This window comes from Cylas formicarius, unplaced genomic scaffold, assembly GCF_029955315.1.
Source record: "Cylas formicarius isolate icCylForm1 unplaced genomic scaffold, icCylForm1.1 PGA_scaffold_2__14_contigs__length_35257938, whole genome shotgun sequence".
Lineage (NCBI taxonomy): Eukaryota > Metazoa > Arthropoda > Insecta > Coleoptera > Brentidae > Cylas > Cylas formicarius.
Window position 1 is genome coordinate 32,088,028 of NW_026844319.1, and position 22,880 is coordinate 32,110,907.

The window sequence follows — 22,880 nt, forward strand, 5'->3', positions numbered from 1 at the left end:
GCCAACAACGATTTTTTCAACTGTTTACTGAATGTTCCGATTTAAAGTAAAGCGACACAATACGTGACACAAAAATTTATATATAGAACACATAGAAGACATTCTAAACAATCTTCATTTAAGAATAAAAAACTTGCTACTGTTTTTCAACTTTGCGATGCGAGGTGGGTACGCAAATATAAAAAATAACCCTGTACCTTGGTTGAAAAGGATTTTAAATAATGTATTTTACGAAAAATATCAAAATCTACTCAAAATAGATTTTGGGAACAGCATAATTTTTTGTTGTACTGATAGTCCACATCAACTGATTCTCTGCCCTTAAAACAGGGTAGCTTTTTGACTTGCCGATAACTAGCCACTTCAACTTTTCTGAACCACTTATGTTGCTTGCAACCATAACTGTAATAATTCTCTGCGTGCTGTTTTTGGCATTAAACCATTTTCAATCTGTAACGCTAACGTTTTATAGGGTAAAAATCATAAAATGCTAGTTGCACCTGCATAAAAAATATAATGCCGTTTACCACACTGGTTGCACAGTATTATATTACATTACTTGTAAATTGTTATTGTACGACCAAAAATATAGTGCATTTATTCTTTTGACGTTTTTAGTGTTTTACAGTACCTTAACCGCAAAGCTTCGCAGAACAGTGATAAATCTTGCCTGAGATGGACCGTAACGAATATTTGTAGAAACTTGAAGTTTTTATTTGAAACGTAAATGGACCGTTTTAAATTTTAACAGCAGGTGACTGTAATCTAAATTGCGTATATACTGTGAGGCTGTTTTCACTGGATCCTTCAAAGGGTACTGAAAATAATATTTTTGACTTGTGTGCCTGTCGATTAACAACGTTCATCTTCTTGTATTTTTATGTCTTCTATACAGTGCTTCGATTTGTAAATAAACAACAACAAGGTACATTAAACGTTCCTGTTCCAAAACCACGCAGAATTTGAAGACGAAGTGGAGATGCAAGTCGAACCCAATGAAAATGTAGAACTCGGCAAATAAAAAACGGATCTATTTTTCTTCGGATGCTAGACAAATTGTTTTGAATGTTTACAATTTTATAAGACATTCAGAAGGGGAGGAGCAGCAACAAAAACAAGTGACATTCCGAAGTCAATTGTAAGAAAAATCAAGAGGAAAGTGAGAGAAGTACCTCGTCAGGGGCCAATGGAATCTCAAAGAATTTCGCAACGGAGGGTGAATTATTTAAATGCAATTGAAAAATTTTTATGTACCTAATTCTCGAGTTTTGCCCCTGCGAGTGCAAAATCGGCCACGGACGATTTTGACTGAACTTTATTATTATTAATTTAATATTTTGTATATTAATAGTGATACTATGTAGAAATATAATGAAATAGAACGTAATAATTGTTTCTTTGTACCAGTTTTTTTATGTAAATGTTTCAAGAATTGCTAGGCGAGAAAGATACTTATATCCCGCTTGTTAGTATAGATAGATAAATTCCTAGGACGGTCCTGGAATAGCCACGGGTAAGGGACTGCTCGGCAGGTTGTTCTATAAGGGGCAGCACAGGGCCGGTTGTAAAAACACAATATCTCTGGTCATGGTATATTGGTGTCGCGATTCCCCCCTCCCCTACAAATTTTGCTTACCCGTTTCTAAATTTGGGCAGTTCGAAATCAATGTGCGTTTTTACCAGACTAGATTAAGAGCCAGCACCATGTTATTTATAACGAAACTGTTTTTGGAGATTCTCTGGCCCGGCTTTCAAGGCCGGACTTTCATCACACACGATTTGATTTTCGATGGGATTGTCCGAATGTTTCATTCTATCGTTTCACGAACAATCCAAAGACGACGGGCTGCCCGGTGGTAAGATGAACGGTGGACTGTGAGCCTGCATCGATATGCTGCTGCCTATCGAACCGGGTCCGCCATGGGAATACATGTCGATGTCGCTCATGGCATCCGAACCGGAACATTTCTCCCCCGTTTTGCCTTCCTGCTTCAGCATCATTCGCCGCCACTTTGCCCGCGCGTTTTGGAACCACACCTGCAACAACAACGGCCGTCAGAGGACATGTTGACCTTTTTTGCGGAAAAAAAATTCCAATTAATCAAGAAAAACATATTTTTCTACTCCCGTCTGTAAAATGCCTAATTACGCAAATATCTTAGCATGCGGGAAGCGTCACTTTACCACGTCAGTTTCGTTTCCCACGGATCCGAGCCATTTCGGACATTTCCGGGGTTTTACCGCACGGGTTTGGGAGCAATCGGATGTTTTCGGAGATATTTCCCAATCTTGGACGTTTGTCGATTCTGACGGTCATGTATTCGTGTTATTTTGCAAAAATGTACTCAAAAACAACACAACAACAAAAACATGTCAAAATCTGATATTTTGTCATTTAAAATATCCCAAATGAACGACACGCCGTGGGTATATGGAAAAATAACAAAATCCAGACGAAACTATGCACCCCATACAAATTTCATATGTTTAACGAATTATGATTGATTCTGTGAGTTTTGACAGACATTGATTGTACGCCATTAATTTCTCTTAAATTAAACATTACTCGAATCAATTTTAAAGAAATTAATTTCTTTGCTGAAAAAAAAACCCGTTCTCTGCATGATCATAACAATATCGTTAATATGACAGCGTGCAGAGAAATTAGTTTTTAATTTTAAGTGAAATCCGTGCGAATGAATGAAAGTCTCACACAAAAACTAGTAAAAGAATATGACAAAAAAGAAAACAATCAACAAGTTAAAGCTTGAGCATTTAGACCTCAATTGTACCGTGTGTTCAATTTATCTTGATAACATGTTAATTAGCTGTAACTTTTTTGTTTTTGGAGATATCAAGATAAACAAAAAAAAAAGGAAAATGTAGGGTTAGTAGTCAAGTTTTTCCAAGTGACGTATCAATCAAAACACTATCAATTTTCATTAGATATGTGTTTAATGGAATATCTTTTAAATCCGTTTAAAATGATTTAACACACTTTATACTTTAGTCCACTAGTTTTTGAAAAATTGGCAAAAATATGAAATTTTATGTAAGACACGCTAAAGTAAAAAATTCTTTAACTACCAATTGTAAATACTGCTGTATGTGACCACCATTTTCCTGAGCACAGTTTTGTGCACGTGACTTTTAATGTGTCCCCCAATAAAAAATCCAGTAAGGTTAAGTCGGAGTTGTTGGCTGGCCGTTTCATATCCAAAATTTTTAACTTGCACAACATTGTGACGAGGGCCACCGTCTTGCTGTCATATAATCAGCGCTGATATAATTAGATATAAATCTTCTATATATTGTTCTACTTGGTGTTCTAAGACTTGCAAATAAAGATCTTCTGTTAACTTTTGATCAATAAATGTCCATCCCAAAATATATCCATCTATGACACCACACCATACATTATCTGATTGGTACCCCTGGGTTTTTATTTCGTGTATTTCTTTGGGATTATTTAAGGACCTGTATCCCGTATTTTGTCTATTACAACCTTTCTTGTGGTGAATTATTATTATGTATATTTAAAAAATCGTTTTTTTTTAAAAACAGTTTACGAGACCAAAAAAATTCTTGAACCAGAAGATGCAACAGATACGGCTCCATAAACTTTTATTCTTGACAATTTTTCAAAAATATAAAGGGAGCGCCGAACTGAAAAATTGGTCCCCCTATTACTGAAAATTGATTATGACTGAAAAACTATGATTCAGGTCCCACTTTCTTTTATATTGCGATATAGCCCGCCTAGACAGCAAAAACTTTTGTATTTAAGGTTTTCACTTATTGTACAGGGTGTTCCCGATATTCAGTGCTAAATGAGAAATGTGTTAAGTGACCTAAATTTGCAGATATCAACTTCAAATTTAGCACATACGTAAAAGTCCGTGTTCACCCGATCCAGTGCAATAACATTTATCTAAGGCATTTTTTCAATTATATACAGGGTTTTTAAATTATAGGCAAAAATCTAAAATACCTAGAAAATTGTTTTTTTACAGAGTAAATTATTAGCCGCCAATCAAAAATCGTAAAAAATATGGTTAATTGGTTCAAACGGTGTCACAGGCCGCATCAAGAGCTACAATTTTTGTATTTGCGGTTTTCGTCTATCACATACGCTCCTAGGGATATTTGATTATTACGGCGCACAGCATGGTTTCGGAAAATACTTATTTTCTCCATTTACTATTTTCAAAAAATTAACAAATAAAAGATGGCCGAGGATTGAACATTGTGGAACACCACATATGATACAGCATCCTTAAAGTCAACATATTAGAGTCCGTTACTGGGATATTTGCGCAAAGACCCACTGAAAAACCAATAAAATGTAAAATTGCAAGTAACAACTCTCAGTTTAATCTATCTTAAACTTTAGAATAATCAAAGGGTAGTAGGATAATTATATCATCGTTGTCATCTTTTATATTAGATTTTTGTATATATCTAATCTGATAGATCATGATATTGTCAATGACTTTCAATAATATTGAACTTTTTAGGGATTGCAATTCCACTTCTTCGAAAACACTTCATCTCATAGACAGCACTTGACAATTTTAGAAAGAAAGGGCAGAATTCTAGAGCAACTCAAAAGGCAAAAGGTTTGCTGGGTTGAATAATCTGAACGGATTATTTGATTTCAATCAAAATGGATGAAACGTTTTTGTAAATGTTTTTTAAAGAGTTTCCGACACATAAGACCGTACAGGATATAGCGCCCCACTGATTTAGAAGCTCCGGAAAACAACTTGCCCACTCCGGTAACTTATTAGGACGCCATCGCTTCCGTTTTCTTTCAATCTTCCATTCCCCTCTCAAAAAAAAGAGGGCTCCCGCACACGCCCCCCTCTGCAACATTGTCTGTAAGCGGATGCCTGCCCGGAAAGGAAATAAATCACCCTGACTTTCCCCCGCTGGAAGCTACCGAACAGCTCCAATTACTCCTTAGCGTCGGTCCACGCCGACGTCGGAGCGTCGTCGGGTATGCAGAGGGATTTATAGGGGCTTTACGTCGGCTTATTTTGAGTGGCTCCGGCGGGTGGAGGTTTTGCGATTGATTTTATTTCTCGGAAGGGCTTGAGATCGTGACGCCCCGCCACTGGCCCGGAGGAAATGTTCCCCGCCTTATTTTCGAACCTCCGGATGCTTCCGATTTTTTCCGTTTTTTATTTATAAATAAGGCCATGATTTTCAAATATAGCACAGTATAATATTTAGGTCATACTGCAACACTAGCTTCAACATCAACGCGTTCTTTGTTTTAAATCTATATGATGAATAGTTCGAAGTCTTAAAAACATAAATATTCAATAGAAAAAGTGTTTCGTTTATGGGCAAAAAATAAATATCCTAAAAATTTCAGTTTTGGGGGTTAATTATTGGCGATAAATGAAAACTTGTTAAAGATGGGATAATTTTTTTATTTGAACAGTATCGTAAAGTATGTCGAGAAAGAGTTTCAGGTTCCGTGAATTATACAGGGCGCGAGATATTTGAAAAAATATCATTCGATAACGCTATTATTGGTGCTAGTTTTAATATCTACCGATGTTTGCTGTAATTAAATTTCATCGATCCGCAGGAGCACGATAGAAAACCAATGCGTCCTTTTACCACACGAAATCGCGACGATTTTTCGAAAGCATTATGCAACAAGCATTTAAACGGACTTGACAAACAAATATCCCGGAAATGTCCGAATGGGCTCGGATCCTTGGAAAACGAAACTGTCGTCATAAAATGACAATGAGTGAGTGAGTAAAGCGTCATTTTATCACGCCAGGTTTGTTTCCCACGGAACCGAGCCACTTCGGACATTTCCGGGAGCAATCGGATGTTTTCGGAGATATTACCGCGTGGCGTGAATTATTAAGGATGACCTTTGCATAGAGGTACATTGTGAAGTAAGTAAGGCACCTTCGGCATTTCTAAAATTAAGTTAACGTAATTGAAACTTATTATTACCTATCTAGTTTCAGTCCTACAGTGTAATATACTACACATTTCTACAAATATTTTTAATACTAACAACTTCTTTATGCAAGTTAACTGCATATTAAATCAATTTTACCTCGGTCCGTTACACCTTCTGCGTGAATAATACTTAAAGTTCTGTTCTGGTTCTGCATTTACTACCCACAATTAACTGAAGTCTTGCTTAAAAAAGTATTAAAATATTAACTTAAAAATAATGAAATATATCATTTTAACTAAGTTTGAAATTCGATTTCCCTAGAAAAGATAGAAGTTGTTACCGTTTTTGTGTATGTCAAGCAACCTTGAGGATGATGGTTATTGTAAGCTGGCCGAGTGACCTATTGCAGTGTGGCCATTAGAAGTAAAATCCAATCCATAGGGTAATGCAGAACAGGAACATAACCCCTTAACAAATAGTTTGTCACGACGACTTTATGTATTATTCATGCAGAAGGTGTAACGGAACGAGGCAAAATTGATTAAATATTTTATAGTTGCTCACAAAAGAGGCATTTTGCATGTTTAGTGCAGAAACGACGTATTTTATAACATTACTCAATTTATAGGATTAAACGTTAATAAATATATGTATATTCCAGTTATCGCAAAAAGATATCTCAGAAGCACATAAACAAAATATCAAGCATCAGGAAAAGTTGAAGAGAACTGTGTGTTCATCTTAAGGAAGGGACCACATAATCATGACCACTTGAAGGACCAAATACGAGACAAAAGAATATATGCAATAGACTTGCGACAAGGTAATGAAGTAATTAGTAATCAAAATATTTCTAGAAATGTGTAGTACATTACACTGTACGACTGAAACTAATAAGTATTAATAAATTTCAATTATGTTAACCTAATTTTAGAAATGCCGAAGGTGCCTCACTTCCTTCAACTCAGTATGTACCTCTAGGCAGAGGCGGAGGCAATCGAATGTACCTGTAGAACTGAAAGACTTGACTAGAGTTCTGGAAGCAAGCGAGTGATATTAGTTTGGTTATACAATTTGGCACAAAAGCTTGGCATGAGCCAATTGTGTCGCCCTGCCCCCTAACCAAATATGGGCATAAATTTTGATTTTTTTTCCTTCTTTTTACCTTTGTATAAGTTAATAGGAACCAGTAATAAATATTAAATAACAATATATATATATATATATATATATATATATATATATATATATATATATATATATATATATATATATATATATATATATATATATATATATATATATATATATATATATATATATATATATATATATATATCAAATCACATTTGATAAAGACACGGTGTTGTCGAAACAATTGTGATGTCATAATATATAATTTAGTGAAAATCTGAACTTTTAGTTCTTATTTATTTTGATAAATGGATTTTCATCAAGTAAAAGCCACCTCAGTTCAATAAACTGCTTGAGCTTTTAATTTTGTTTCATTTCAACCATTTGAACAGTTTTACATCATAAAGGAGAACAATCAGTACAAATATTTTCTGCTACACCAATGCAACTAAAGATTCGGTGGGGCCATTAGGGGACATTTCTGGGCTGCTCTGGAGCCGTGAGTCAAGAAACCAGGTCCACTATTCTGTAGATTTAAAGTATTTTTGTATCGCCATAAGTACATTTTTATGTGACTCTCATCTTATTTGTAAAGTATTCTAGGGGTAGGGGCCCATAAATGTGTGTTATCCAAGGCTCACTCGCACCTGGCTAGAACAAATTGCACCGTGAATTCAGTCAACTTATAATCAGTTTTATTACCATCATCAGCTGTAAACCCTACGTATTGTCCCATTGTCATTCATCAAATTTTTATAAATTTAATTTGATAGACGTCAACTTTAACCTTCGCCGGTGGCTGTAATAAATAGGGGGCGATAATGACAACAAAATATTCAAAACATATTCACGGGTTGATAAAAAATATTGTTTTCAATGCGGGTTGCACCACCCTTCGATGAAATTAACCTATATTTTTTTGTAAACAATAATTGACCCGATGCATAGGAATTGATGTGTCCTTTGCGGATCTAGCAACCGATATACGTCCTGTACCTTTAAAACAGGCACCGTTTTCCTAATTCGTATTCGGATTATACCTATCTAAAATTCACTATGAAATTGCAAAGTCTGCCATTTGACCGTCTGCTACATCGAGATCCCTCGCGAGGCGAGACTTACCGAGATTTTCCGAAACGGGACCGAACGTCGTTCAGGATTTTAGATTATTTGAACGTTCGATTATTTCTGCTTTTCCCCAATTCGCTACCATCTCTAAAATTTGATCGAGGCCGAGCGAAACCGATCCCGATTCGATCGTCTTCGCGACCGATAGCGTATAAGTAACGGCGGACAAAAACGACGACACATTCCCCGTGAGCGAGGAGGCATTTAATGGCCGCCGATACAATAAACATTTTATCTCCGGTCCGGCGTATATAGTCGATTCTCACGTCCCCCGAGTCCTTTTGCAAATTGCGCACCGCGCGGCAAAAACAACTGCGCGGCGACGCGTCCGGGACCCTTTTTTGTCGTCCGCCTTCCCCCTCCGCCGTCCGAAAACGACGAACGCACATTTAACAAATGATAATGGACGCGGTTACGGAATTCTTCCACATCCGAGAGGGTCCGGTTCTTGCAACACTATTATCGCCACTTTGAGTTTATTGTTATTAATAGTGGCGGCCTTATTGGGAACATCCCCGCCCCCTTTCCCCGTCACGTGATTACCTCATGTAACTTTCATTAACCGTCGTCGTCGTCGCCGCCTTCGACTAAAATGTAATCTTTATCGGGCTTTGTTTTAGGCGTGCGAACTTCGCGCAAAGGTGTATACTCCCCCCTGAACTATAAGGGAGTGACGATAAAGTAGAGTAAGAGCAATTGTGCAGTTATCTTTATTTAGTTCATTACCGGATGTCGTAAATTGACACAGGAATTTACCTACAGTAATTTTCGAGTTTTAAATCGCACGATCAATTATTTTTTGCATTTTTGGATCATTCTACGTAGCATAGAACGCTTTTTTTGTTTTATTGAATTTTTATTTAATTTTTGAAAATTGTGTCTAGGAGGCTGTGGCGCCTATCATAAATACTAGTTACCTGATCATGGGAAAAATTGTAAATGAAACTTTTCTTGACTTGTCTAATGAATTATTTTTTCAAATAGCGCCCTAGTGGGAAAAAAACTTCTTAAACCCGGTACTTTTTTTTGCAACATTTTAACACCACTAGCATACAATGCACGGGCCTGTCGAGAGTTTGTTCCCGTATATCAGAAACCTGTCAACTTTTTCACTCATATTAACCCTTCCATATTTCGAGCCGTTTAAAAGTTATAGAGTGTTCCCACTTTCACCCGGTATAGTTAAGACGTACGGATCATTTTTCATTACGTCACTATACGCTGGTTAATAGTTTTACGTGCTAACCCTTCTTTTGTCAAAAACTTTATGACTCCTCTATGCTCAATTTGCGTTATTGGCGACATTTTTTTGGACACGTCTTGTTTAAAATGCTGTGAATAAAAAACTATTTGACGCAAGATTTCAATTTTTTTTCGCACCCTACTAAGGTATATATTTAGAAGAAGACAAAGTTTTATCATGATACTGGAGCTGCACCTATGTCAGGCCGGGAAATTTTGGCGCTAACCTCGTACACTTGCGTTTGCCTGAATTTTCCAGTATCTGCGGGGCTTTTTGTCAATAGAGCCATGAAGTACGATTTATGTATTAATACGACTTATTCAATAAATTAGAGTACTTTTTGCTCTATGGTTCGGACAATCTACCACTACTGAATGGCCTTATAGGCGAGAACACAGAATTTCATGACCGATCCAAGCAGTTGTATTGTACGCCCGGCCTTCCGCGCATATTTCGTCCTCTGTTTTTCTCGCACTGGCGTGTTATATATATAACGCTTGCAAAATAGTCTCGTGCGTGGCGGAGTGGCCGCGAGTGTGCAAAACATGCACTAATTTCGCAGCACCTGATCCATAAACCAGTCGTGACGTGAGTCGTAACACGAACGTACACAAAAAATCTGGGCGCTTTCAAGTGTATGAATTTATTTCGCCATAAATTCGGTACCGTGAATACGGCACTGTCACGGATGTACAAATTTATCGACAGGCTATACTCAATTTGTTTGTTTTGTCGTCGTTATCCGTCATAAATCTACTGGGAAAATGTGATGCGTTTTTATGTAGGTCACCCCGAACTACTAGTTGCGAAGCGACGGGTTGTCTCTCGAGACGACTCGCAACCCGCAGGGTGTTACAAACATTTCCCAGGGCCGTTCCTTGAACTCAATTTGCGTTGCGACGTTATCATCAACAGTACTACAAAACCAAAGGCATATGACATCATTCATAAAATTAAAGGTAAAAATTCATAGAATGAAGTATTTACCCAATCACAGTTCTAAAATATTGAAAAGTCTTTGGAAACCTACATTGCACTGCCTCATTCTTTTGCACAGCTAATTACGCTATCATTGTATCATACCACCTCTTCCAAGGAAGCTTGGTTAACTGGAAATTTAATTGGATAATCTTTTACTGAACAACTTCTATTTCTAGCTGCAGTACCCGGCTCCGGTGGCAGGACTTTAAGAGGCTAGTAAATCCCTTAATCCCTTAATCGGCTACGTCTTTGGTAATGTGCAGCTAGATAGAAGATCAGTAAGAGTCTCTTGGTCTTTTAAACTCAGCCTACATGTGCCACCCCTACGATTTTTAAAAAGCACTCTCTGCCATCGAAGGTCCCAAATTACTATCATCGACATTTATTCAGTTTGCTGTTCAGTATGCTCTCCTAATCCAACAGATCTCTCTGGTATAAGATATATTTACAGCCGGTCCGCCACCTTTCTCATTGAACTTATTACTCAAACGGAACTTCCATGGAATCTTAACCAAATAATAAAGAAGGTAGATTCTTCCTATACGCTTTTAGGATAGACTTTGTAGTGCGCCCGCGATAGTCGATGGAAGTTCCTGGAACTGTGCGAGTGGGGGGGGGGGGGTTAAAACTGGAAACGGAAGGGTAGTATGGGGTTACGAGGCTAGGAGGCCGGTTCATCGTTTATGTATCCGGACGCGGCAGGCCGCCTCAAAGAGTGTTAATTTGTTTTCATTGTTTGTCGTGGGACAGTATTGGGTTCCCAATACTGCTCCTCTCAAGTGTATCCTTGGTTTTCGCAAATATACGCTGTTTATTACTCCAGAATTCCACGAGATTTTATTATTTTTCACGTAACCGCAGAACAGTATGTGAAGACCGTAACAACTTGAGCGTATAAAGAACGGTCCAAATGTGATGGGTCATTACCCGCCAGTATCCATAAAAGAGAAAGTCCAATCATCACAAATATATTAAAATCTGGACCGATTTCAATTTCATATTAACATTTAGAAGAGGTTAATATAGTTTATATGTTTTCATTGTTTATCTACAGTTGGTACCTCTAAATAAATTTGTGGAAGAAGACCGCGACCCGTTCGAAGTGTGTCAGTCAAGAACTCAATTTGTGTTGCGACGTCATCGTCAGCAGTACTACAAAAGCATACCAAACACTTTTGCTTAAGTCTCTACCAATTTACATCGCAATATTTGCCTTTTGGACTGTCCTAGTTGCAAGGAGCATTTCTCTTGGACAATATTTTACTGAAGAATATCTACTACTATTTCTAGCTGCGGTACTTCCATGTCCTTGGTGGGCAGAATTTAGATAGTTTTATTCCGCTTAATAAAGCAAGCTCCTAGTACTCTGAATTCCTAGTAGTGTGCACCTCATTAGAAGATCAATGGGAGTTTCATCCCTTCTAAACACATAATATTGACAGAGCATTCGTTACCCTTAAAGAAGAAGAGCGTAGCTTAAGCCTCGGTAAACATTCCCAATGCAGCAGAAAATAGCTCCCAAGTCAATTATTCAGCTCGTGCGTCAGTCCTGATCCAACGGAGATTGTTTCTGTACCCTTCTGGGATAGCGAAATTCTATTGTTTTCTAGTAACGTCGCTAACTGTGTGTGCACTTAAGCTGAGCGTGTAAAGTGTGGTGCAAATATGGTGGATCATCACGTGCCAGAGGCAACTTTTTAAACAATCTATACTAGACTAGAAGCAGCAGAATTCTCTGGACCGACTTCAATTTCATGTAAACATTTGAAAGAAGTTGAGGTATTTGATATGTTTTTTATTGTTTTTGTGTTCATCAATAACTAATCTACAGTTAATATGTTAAAACACATTTCTAGAGGAAGACCAAGACATTTTTTCTTTCAACTAACGGATGATACTGTTTGATGATTTTGTAGATAAAAAGAGTCGGTTTCAACATACTCTAGAGACTAAAGAATCTATTATCGAAAACGAACAGTACCAAGTAATAATATGCGCTAAAACTCACCCCTTGACGATTGGGTGGACAACAGATTATTCATGAAAACCTCACTCAAAAGGTTTAGGTGAAGTGAGTGAAGGTGGTCAAAATTAACAGTTTTGCAAATTGTAGAGATTGAGATAAATGGAGTCAGAAATTTGTACAAAAACGAACATCATCCACACTGTAATCTTTCATTTGTTGTTATAAGCGTTAAAGGCCACTCCTTGACGATTGAGTGAGCATAAGTCATTCATAAAATTGTTATGGTTGCTAGTAACGTCAGCAATAAAAGGTTGGCGTGTGATGACATAGCACTGCACAGAAGATAGCAAAGGGATCAGGCGGTTCTTAGTTGTTTTAAAATGTTGTAGGCGATATATTACGGAAACAGGAGATTCTGGATGGTGTTTCCGCATCGAATACATTAAAAGACAATCTAGATCTGTCAAGGACTCTGATTTAATAGCAGTAGATTTGATGAACGAAAGTGAAAGCTAGAGAATTTATGGCTTACTGCAATATTTGACCCAAACTGAATGATCGAAGACTTCCTGTCACTTTCCTCGTGTCCCTGATTAGGAACAGATATACAAAATGGAGAGAGTCTAGTTGCAAAATGAGTTCAATGTTTTAATGTTAATAAAACTGAGAAAATGTAGCTATCTACGCATCTTTTATAGAAAATAAGGTTATCACTAAGATGGTTGCCGATAATTTTTGTTTCAGATTATAAAAGAAAACCTCACTAGAAAAATGTAAGTGCTGTGAGTGAAGGTGATCGAAAGGATATCGATAATTAACAGTTTTAATGGTATTGTAGGGCCCATAATTAAATAAATCTGAAAAGTCAAAGCGCGGCACAGATTAGCGTTCCGAAAATAACCACCACGGCCCGCTTGATAAATGCGGCGTTTGTTTGTGTAAATGTTGCGTTTGCGAGCATACCGGTTGATATATTATTTCCGAGTGGTTGTTTTTTACGCCGATCTATCTTGCCCGGCCCCGCGCTGCATGTTTTTGTAATAAACGCGGCGCCTAATTGGAACACGTGATCTCTCAACGATGCCACTTTCGGCGGCGTGTGCCTACCCGAACGCGGGGTGCCTTTTGGGCGCAAGGCGCCATCTTCATTTTCGTATCAAATAGGGAATCACGTTGTAATTATACAGGATGACGTAGGGTTGAACAGATCGACTTTTCGAGTGGCACAATTGAAAAATAGCTGCAAAATCGCAAGAACAACAAAACTCTACCGCGCACTATAGAAAATGCAATTGAAGATAAAGAATTCGATAACTCAATATAATGCTTTGCTAATAACATAATAAACAACACATTGTTACGAAAACTGTATTTGTAACCAATGATCTTTTGTACCTTTTTTTAAATTCCTGTGACAAAGAATTATAAACGCGAATTGCGTTGAACGTGGAAGATCTACGAGACAAGGCACTCTGATGATGTGGCACCGTTAGTCTGTACCTGTATGTTACATTGCAATGGAATAGGAGCAAGCCGCTCTCTCGTAAAGTGGGTGAATCGAGGTTATGGATAACTTTATAACGAATACGTTGAAATGAAAAGTTCTTCTTTGTTCCATTTTAAGCCAATTAAGTTGACGTTGTGCAGCAGATACATGGTCATATTTTCGAAGACCCATAATAAAACGGACACAAGCATTTTGCAACTTTTGAATACGGCACTTACAGTCGTTATCAATAAAAAAAAACCATACACTACATTACATAATTGTTTCCTTAGTCTAAAATTTAAAATATGCCTATTACTATATGAGATTTTTAGTGAGAAATATGCCTTTTGAAAGATATTTTTTCAATATTCACGAAATCTCAGATCACAATCTATGATCACACTCAAATTTTTATGCTGAGTCGACAACGGAAAGTTTAATATTATCTAACATTATATTAATATTGTGTTGAAGTAGACTAAAATAACAAAATAAATAAAAATAAAGATTAAACAAACAAAAGATTTCGAAAACAGACATCAGAAAAAGACGCAAAGATTATTCCACAACGTTTATTTACATTTTTGCTGAAATAGAGGTTCAAATGAACAACTCAATATACAGGGTGTTTTCTAATTGCATGTCCAGCGATTTTTGGGTCCATGTTAAGAATAAAACCTCATATGAACGTCATAACTTTTGAGATACAGGGTGGAAAAGTTTTGAAAAAAATATTTTTTTTTAATAACTGTGATATTAGATATTTTAATGAAGTTTGGCACACGTGCACTATGTATCAAGAGGCATTGTTTAGCGTAACACATTTTTTTTTAAATACACGCTGGGGTAAAGAATTTCACAAGTCCATTTTGGCAGACATTGATGGTACGCCACTAATTTCTCTTAAAATAAAAATTATTCTTACGATCTCCAATCATTTCTAAAAAAATTATTTTCTTGTTCTTTTTTCAATCTAATATACGGTTTTTGCTTAAGAAAACAAAAACACCCCTTCTCTCTATGATCATAACAATAACGTTAATAGGACAGCATTGGAAGTACGAATACGAAGTACGTAAGCTTAAATAAATAAAATAAATTTAAACAGAAATTGTTAATTATTGATCTTGTTGGGATGTTAGTTATTTCATTAAAACTGCAAAAGTACAAAAGAACATTCTTGATATTTTTTTCCTGTAGTTGGTAACTAAAAACTAGATAATTTGTTTTAAATAGATATTTCATTTATCACAATAAAGAAGTTCAGGATTTAACCAGTGTAGTGGCGACCTAATTAACCAAAATATTATTTGTTCATAGACAGTCAGTGGCACGACACCGATTTCTTTAAAAATATGACATTTTCATTCATTTACTGATTTGATTTTCTTACAGTTACACTTAAAAATAGAAACTACTTTCTCTGCATGCTGTCATATTAACGATATTGTTATTTAGCTATCGTCTAACTGATTAAGTGTAATGTGCAGGATTATCCATCTAAGTGGGACCATCTGTTTGCTGTATAATGAACAGGCATCGCAACTAAGACTGCTTCAAAAAATTTTAAAATAATCTTCCGTTCTAGAATTTAAAGATTTTGATTCCCTAAAATATCATTTAAGCTAAATTTGGGTTTGGGTCTTTGGGGTTGTTCACCTTGTTACAAAAATGATACCATTATTGTAGTTGTCATTTTGAAAGACTACAAAGCAAAACAAAGTACCGCGAACAGATTTAACTTTTTTTTTAATTCAAATTTTAGCAAACACAATTTTCATTCTTATACGGACAACGAGAAAGGCTTGTTTCTTCAAATTTGCAAATCAAAATTAGATTAGATCATCAAAAATAAGGATATATTTCCTGACAAACAAACAGCTTACGAAATGAGCCTTGGTCGATCCCACTTCAAAATCTTTTGCCAAAATTTCGTTTTTGTTTTCCTTATACGCTGGGATAATAATAATAATATAATTTTGTTATTTGGCGTTTTTCTTGCTCAGTATAAATATAAACAAATAAATATAATAAATATCTTTAAACTTTTGTATTGACACTTTTTTTCTATAGTTTAAAATTAACGCTGTAGGGGCGTGTCAATATATAATGAATAACCCTGTACATACACAATTGTAGCTCAAGTAGGTACAGAAAAAAATAGTATTACTATTTATTGACCTGAGGTGGCTTTCAGTTGAGGAAACTTCATTCAACACAATTAAATTGTAACAAAAAATATGCCAAAGTTATTTATTAGTATATGACAGCTGCTTCGGCAACTACGGTGCCTTTATCAGATCAAAATCTAAATTTTTGGTCTAATTTAATTGTATTACTATTTAGCTCGTAATATTCTAATATATTATTTATTTATTCCTTCTGGGGATTTTCATTGACAAAAGTCCGATCGAAATGAACGAAGAGATGAGGGGCAGCGGCGACGCTAGGGGGTGCCCAGAAAAACCCGACCTATTAAAATTTTTCACTTGGACGATGGTTGTTTGTCTTGGGCCTCGTTAGACGTTCGAATATGGCCGGCGGCATCGATATTTTAACGGGACGAAGCCGGTGATTTATGGGCCCTCGTAAATGCGCCTATAAATAACGCTAATGGCAAAACTGACTGATTTTCAATCGAACCCGGGTTCTATACGCGATGAGTCGAGGGCGTTCGATAGTAATTTAAATGTTTTAAATAAAACCGAATGGCGATCAAATACAAAGCTTCGTCGATTATATACATTTTTTATTTTAGCGTTTCGCCATTATATGCGATGGGATCATGAGTGTTTATTAAGTTAAGTTCAAAATCTGACAGATGCGTCTCAGCTTATACAGGGTGTCCCAAATAGGTGTCCAATAGGTCGTGTCAAAAAACACATTAGGTCACTTGTTGGCAATACTAGATATTTTTTAAATTGCAAAGACACAAAGATATAATACTCCAGATATACAAATAAAACCTATAGCTAACAATACATGGTGTCCATTAGTACGTGGAGATTTTGAAAAAAATCGACTCTATACCACACACGTTAACAGATTTAATAAAACTTCAGAATTCATATTTAAATAAAAAAATATATATAATATATATATGTATATATATAATACATAAAAAAAATATCGTGATATACTACATTTTTACATATTTTGATATTTCTTTATTGTTTTGCTGCCAGATGAAACGAGCATTTTAAGAAGAACATTTTTAACTAAACTTTATGGACCGAATTAACGACCACTTTTTAGTTATCTTTTTTTTTTTTATACATTTACTTCTTCAAATTTGTTACTTTGGTTAGTCAGCCCATAAACTTTAGCAACTTATATTTTTTAGTTGGTATTTTCAATCAATCAATGAAACATTTCTTTTTCATTTCTCATTTCTTTAAATATGAATTCTGAAGTTCTATTAAATCTGTATTGTAGCAGTAGGTTCTATTCGTATATCTGGAGTATTATATTTTTAAGAGAAGTAGGATCATGTCTTTGAGAGAACGTTGGAATACCTTGTTGACAACCAAAATATTTTTGGTGGTGCCATGATTCTAATATCAAGTGATTTTGTCAGACTCAATCAGTTATTCCCCGATGTGTCAGTATGTAAAGACACTCCAATTAACAACGAAAATGCGAGTATTTTTGCAACAAGATGAAACTGCAAATGTGTTTGCGAAGCAGTTGTTAGACACTGGAAATAATAATGTTGTAGTGGACACCTCGACCGGATTCATCATATTACCACATCGCAAACTCAAAGTAGGAGTTTATTCAGCATGTTTTCCCAGATATTACATAAAAGTTCAACAAATATAATTGGTTGGGTGAACGAGCAGTAAAGATCAGTCGACACCGTTATGAACCAGGATGGCGTAGTCAACTATCCCACGAAGTTTTTAAATTCACTGGAATTGTCTGGATTACCACCTCACAATTTGGAGTTAAAAGTAGGATCATTTGTCATCATGCTGCGTAACATTAATCAACCACCACTGTGCAATGGAACAACACTGGCTGTGAAAAAACTGATGAATAACATCATTGAGGCAACAATCATGACACAAAATACAAAGGAGAGGATTTTTTATTTATTTATTTATTTATTTGTTTATTTATGCTCCACAAAACAAAACAGATACTGTAGTTTACGAGAAATCCTTAAATTGATTAACAGACTGTATCGTAATAGTCCATGTCGGTCAATATCAAATAAATGCCGAGCGTTTCAGGAAAACTCTGTTAGTAAGCAAGCATAATGTGTCATTCAAAAAAGTTTTTTTATTATTTTTTCAAAGAAATTCAAAGAAACTTCCACATGCTCCTGTAATACTTTTTACAAAACTTCTGGATTCCTCCTGCTGCGTTCGACTCAGCAAAAACCGACGCAGGAAGAATCCAGAAGTTTTGTAAAAAGTGTTTTCTTATTAAATACGGATTCGTTTTGTTTGTTTTAAGATTATATTATACAAAAGTTGAGGCTGCCGGGTCAGCTAGTGTTATATGTAAATTAACTATTATTATTATTTATTTCTATTTATTGAAAGCACCATTAGTCAAGTTTGATTTGTAGGAATCTTAAGAACGAAATAAAAAGAAGAATTCTATAAAAAAATCATTAAATTGCTTGGCGGTTCTATGATCTACGGAACTTCAAAAAATCTTTTGATATTGGCAAAACATTTTTTGATTTTGATGTTTTCGTTTTTTCAGAAAAGAAGGAACTACCAAAATTTGTGTTTTTTTTTAGAACAAAATTTTAACAAGCTTGACCATAATTAACTTATTCGTGTTTAGTGCAATAATTATTAAGTTCCAATCTTAGGAATATTGTATTACGAAAAAGGTAACAAAGTAAACTAATTTAAGATTGTTGTATTGCTGAATATGTATGTTATACCAAGTGTCATGAGTTTTTTATTTAATCACTAATCAATTAATGGACACTAACTCATTTTATTAATTATTGGTGTAATTAAGTGGTCAAATTTGGAGAACAATTTAAAAAATGAAAACATCTTGTATTCAAAAATTACTGATCCAATAACTTTATCAACTCAACGCCCTTTTAATTTTACCGATTGTGTTCCGCGGATATTTTCAATGGTCAGTGCTTATTTTTCCTGGTCCAGTTTTCCTGAAAATATTGAATCAGTTCTTGACAATATTTGTAGGGCTCTGTCAAGTTTAAATATGTGAAGTTGTTAATCTTTTATACTTTCGCAGCACACATTTGTTTTTTTTTGTACTTTCAGAAGATAAGAGAGGGGAATTCATACAACTTTTTATTTGTTATTGTTATTACTTTTGACTCCCTGTAAATTCATGGAAGAAATCCGTAACGCTTCACTCTTGCACCATTATTGTAATTCTCGTTAAGCAGTTTCTTCATTTCGCATTCATTCATAAAGTAATAACGAGTTTTACATGTAATTTGAATAATTCTGAGAGGAAACACTAAACACATATTAACTACATCTTTCATCATTCGGTGTGTCATCGACGTAGAAATGCGCATTTCAAATAGTTGAAGCACATCGAATTTTATCAATATCAATCAATAATCAATTTAAGGCTAAAAAAATTCGATTTTGCAAAAAAAAATCATTTTCCGGGTTGTTGTCCTGTTACCTCGAATTTATTTATTATTTATGTATTTTTTTTCTTTTACTTTTCTTACAAGCCTTCGAATTACCCCTATCTGATAATTTTATGTTTTGACATGCTCAGCTGTATTTAGTAATATCACTTAATTTCCAGTAAATTACATTTAATCACTAGCCACTAATCAATTAATTTTATTTATTATTGGTGTAATTAAGTGGTCAAATTTGGAGAACCATTTAAAAAATGAAAACATCTTGTTTGACAGTAGTGATTAATAAATACCAGATCGCCATTAAAACAAATTTTATTTTCATCTTAACATCATCCAGTTATTTGATGCCTGTCATAGTCTCCTGTTTGCATGACGTTTCAATTAGTTCAAATTTGTCAAATATTTATTGCACTAAAATTGTCTCATTTCAATTCATAGTAATCCAGTGTGTTCTTCTACGGAATGAAGAAAAATGCGTATTTCAATACAAATTCCACTAGTTTACTAACATTAATTATTAATGGAAGAATAAGTGATGACAATAAATGTTTGCAAAACGTAGGAATATCACCAATTATTTATAGTTATTACTATCGTTTAAATTGGGACATACAGGATAATACAAAATTAAACTTTTTTTAACATTAAAATTTTCACTGGACTGTTGGACCCTTATTCGACTATCTAAGAACTTTAATTATGTACAAAAACTCAAGAAAATACTCATAACCCCCCCACCCCTTTACAGAGCAAAGATAGAGTAAAAAACATTAAGCCGTGTGAACAACATTAGAATTTTAAAATTCAAGATAACAATTACGCCCTCTGGTGGCTATTTCAGAGTCCCACCGTACAACATACACTACAGTTTTCTACGTTTTCCATTCACGTCAGGTTTAGCGTCAAGTTTTCCTCTACATCAAAATCATTTATTTGCGAAAGCACTATACCAATGTATTTTTAGTGTCTTACTCTAAAGAATATCTTAGGGGACCGTAACAGGTAACCGATTTATGACGAGGTTTTACCACCGAACGTATCAATTTAAATTTAACTGGGCATAAGAAATCAACGAACATGCGTAAAACGGACTATTAATGTACCACGCGGGTACAACACACCGAATGAAATTATATAGTCTCGCCAACAGGTAGGCAGAAATTACAACGTCTCTCCTTATGCCCGCTAAATATCAAGTGCCAAGGCGTTACAAGCAACAGGAACAAAAATAATTTAAGAACAACGCGCTCGTACATCAAGATACCTGTCCGAGGATTCTGTTCCGCCGTTACAAAGACGGTTTAACTCGGGCGACGGTTTCTATTTTTGCTAATTGCCGCAGGCGGCTGCGTCCCGCTATGAAAAATGGCCCCTCGTGAATATACGCGGCTGAAAGACCGAATCTGTTCGGTATTCACGTGACCTGTCACTAACCGCGTGCCTTTGATGTGGCGGAAGGAGAAAAATCGATTCGTTTCAATCTTGGTCAAAGGATTAGCCGGTAATTTTCGAATAAGGGTGACGCGCGGCTGATTAGAAACGGCGGCAAAATAAGCGAGGTTAAGTTCCATGCCTTGTGTCATCTGCATACAGTACAAATAATGCGTCTGTACTATCCTGAGGAAGATCGTTAATAAAACAATTAAAGAGGAGCGGTGACAGGCGGGGTACAAGCATACATACAAATGGACAGAGGGATAAAAAAGTTTCAGAGACTAAAACCGAATGGCAGTAGGAATATGACTCGTTGAATCTACACAAGAAAGTCTTGGAAACCGTTGGATTACACAGATGTTCCGGTTGTATTTGATTTTTATTTCACGTTTAATAATTTCCTATTTATTGCATTTCGTGTTTGCAATTTTTAGTTATCAGCAGGCAAAGTAAAACAAAGGGATCAGGTTGGTTATTGTTGTGGTGGTTAACTAAGTGTTGATAATATTCTGTCAAGAAGGCGCTGTTAGAAATCCTAAAATTTCCCCTGTGAAATTTGGATATTTTGCTGATTATTTTTAGCAATCGACGTTTTAGTCGGATTTTACTCGACATAACCTCAAAAAAGGCAAACGACATCGTAGGTAAATTTTCTACAATTATAAAATTCCCTACTCTTGCTGTTAGCGAAAATCGGTTCAATAGCCTGGAGTTTGGACCAAAGGGTAAGATTGTGAAATTATAGTTATGATTCAGTAGTTAATTTATTTATGATAACTACAATAATAAATATATCAATTAGGCCAGACTGACTTCTAGAGTGTTTTCATTATCAACTTGGTTAAAACTCTTGAAATTCAAGAATTTGAGCCCGCACGTAGCAGACCTAAAACGTCCGGAATGCATCATTGTCTAAAGTAACAAAATCACTGTGTCTAAAAAAAGAAATTCTAGAAAGTTCGAAGATTACACAAGAGGATCTACAACAGAATTAGGCGAGATGTGGGGGTGATTTCCTGGGGTGAAAGAATCATTAATGGAGGAATGCGAAGTTCTAAACGTCTGCTACAGCTCATCATGCACTTGGGTTCACAACCTACTATACATTTCCGAGCAACAGTTAATGAAATTAGAACAACCGACAGTCCAAACGAAGCTCATTTAGAAGAAGAAGTTTTTCAAATAACCTTTTAAATGATTTGCATTGTTTTTCTAATTTCCAAGTTGTTTTGGTTTTGTAAAATACATCTCTTTGGTAAATAAACAAATACTTTTGATTGGACTCGTTCGGTTTCGTCGCCCGTTATCAAAGTGAAAATTTACCTGCAAAACTCTCTTGGGCAGACCAGTCTTCTGCGATAGTTGCTTCAAGTCCTTTGCGTCCGGATTATGATTGATTGCGAAGTAGGATTTCATCGTCCTAAGCTGATGGTGCTTGAAGGAGGTCCGCATTCGTTTCGTCCTCTGGTTGGACCCGTGAAGTCCGGGAGTACCAGGCGACCGACCAAATGGAATGTCTAGGTATTCTTGATTTAAATCTGGAATGGTAAATTCGGCCATATTTAACTCTTACAGCTTGCCCCGGGTCTATCAGTTAGTCACTGTCTTATATCTATGAACAGACTTTAACTCTAGCTAACACAAGGAAATATTTAGGCATGAAGAGATGAAAAGAACTATACTGTTTGAACTAGATCATAGCAGTAGAACGGTTACATTTTTAGATTATTTTCGAATTTTAAATTGTAGACAGTGTGAACAAATTAATTAATTCAATAATAATAACTAATTAATTAATATCACCTATTCTTGAGATCCACATTCTGGTAGAAACGTTGAAGAATGAAGATATTGAAGAACCTGAATCCAAGAACAATTCAAGCGTTATATGTATTTCAATGCCGAAGCATGAAAAGAAGCTACAATTTTTTATTTATACGTTACAACTGTTGTTACAATTTTCAGATAAAA

General features: G+C 35.6%; 1 protein-coding gene across 1 annotated transcript in view; it reads right to left on the reverse strand.

The window, feature by feature from the left end:
* Nucleotides 1-287: 287 nt before the first annotated feature.
* Nucleotides 288-22,880, reverse strand: part of LOC132697914 (protein apterous) — a 251,214-nt gene continuing 228,621 nt past the window's right edge. Inside the window, exons 5-6 of the mRNA XM_060663678.1 lie at nt 22,233-22,447; nt 288-2,037 (exon numbers count right to left, since the gene is read on the reverse strand). Of these exons, the coding sequence (XP_060519661.1) occupies nt 1,822-2,037; nt 22,233-22,447 (431 nt within the window). The 3' untranslated portion in view covers nt 288-1,821. The remainder of the gene's footprint in view (nt 2,038-22,232; nt 22,448-22,880) is intronic.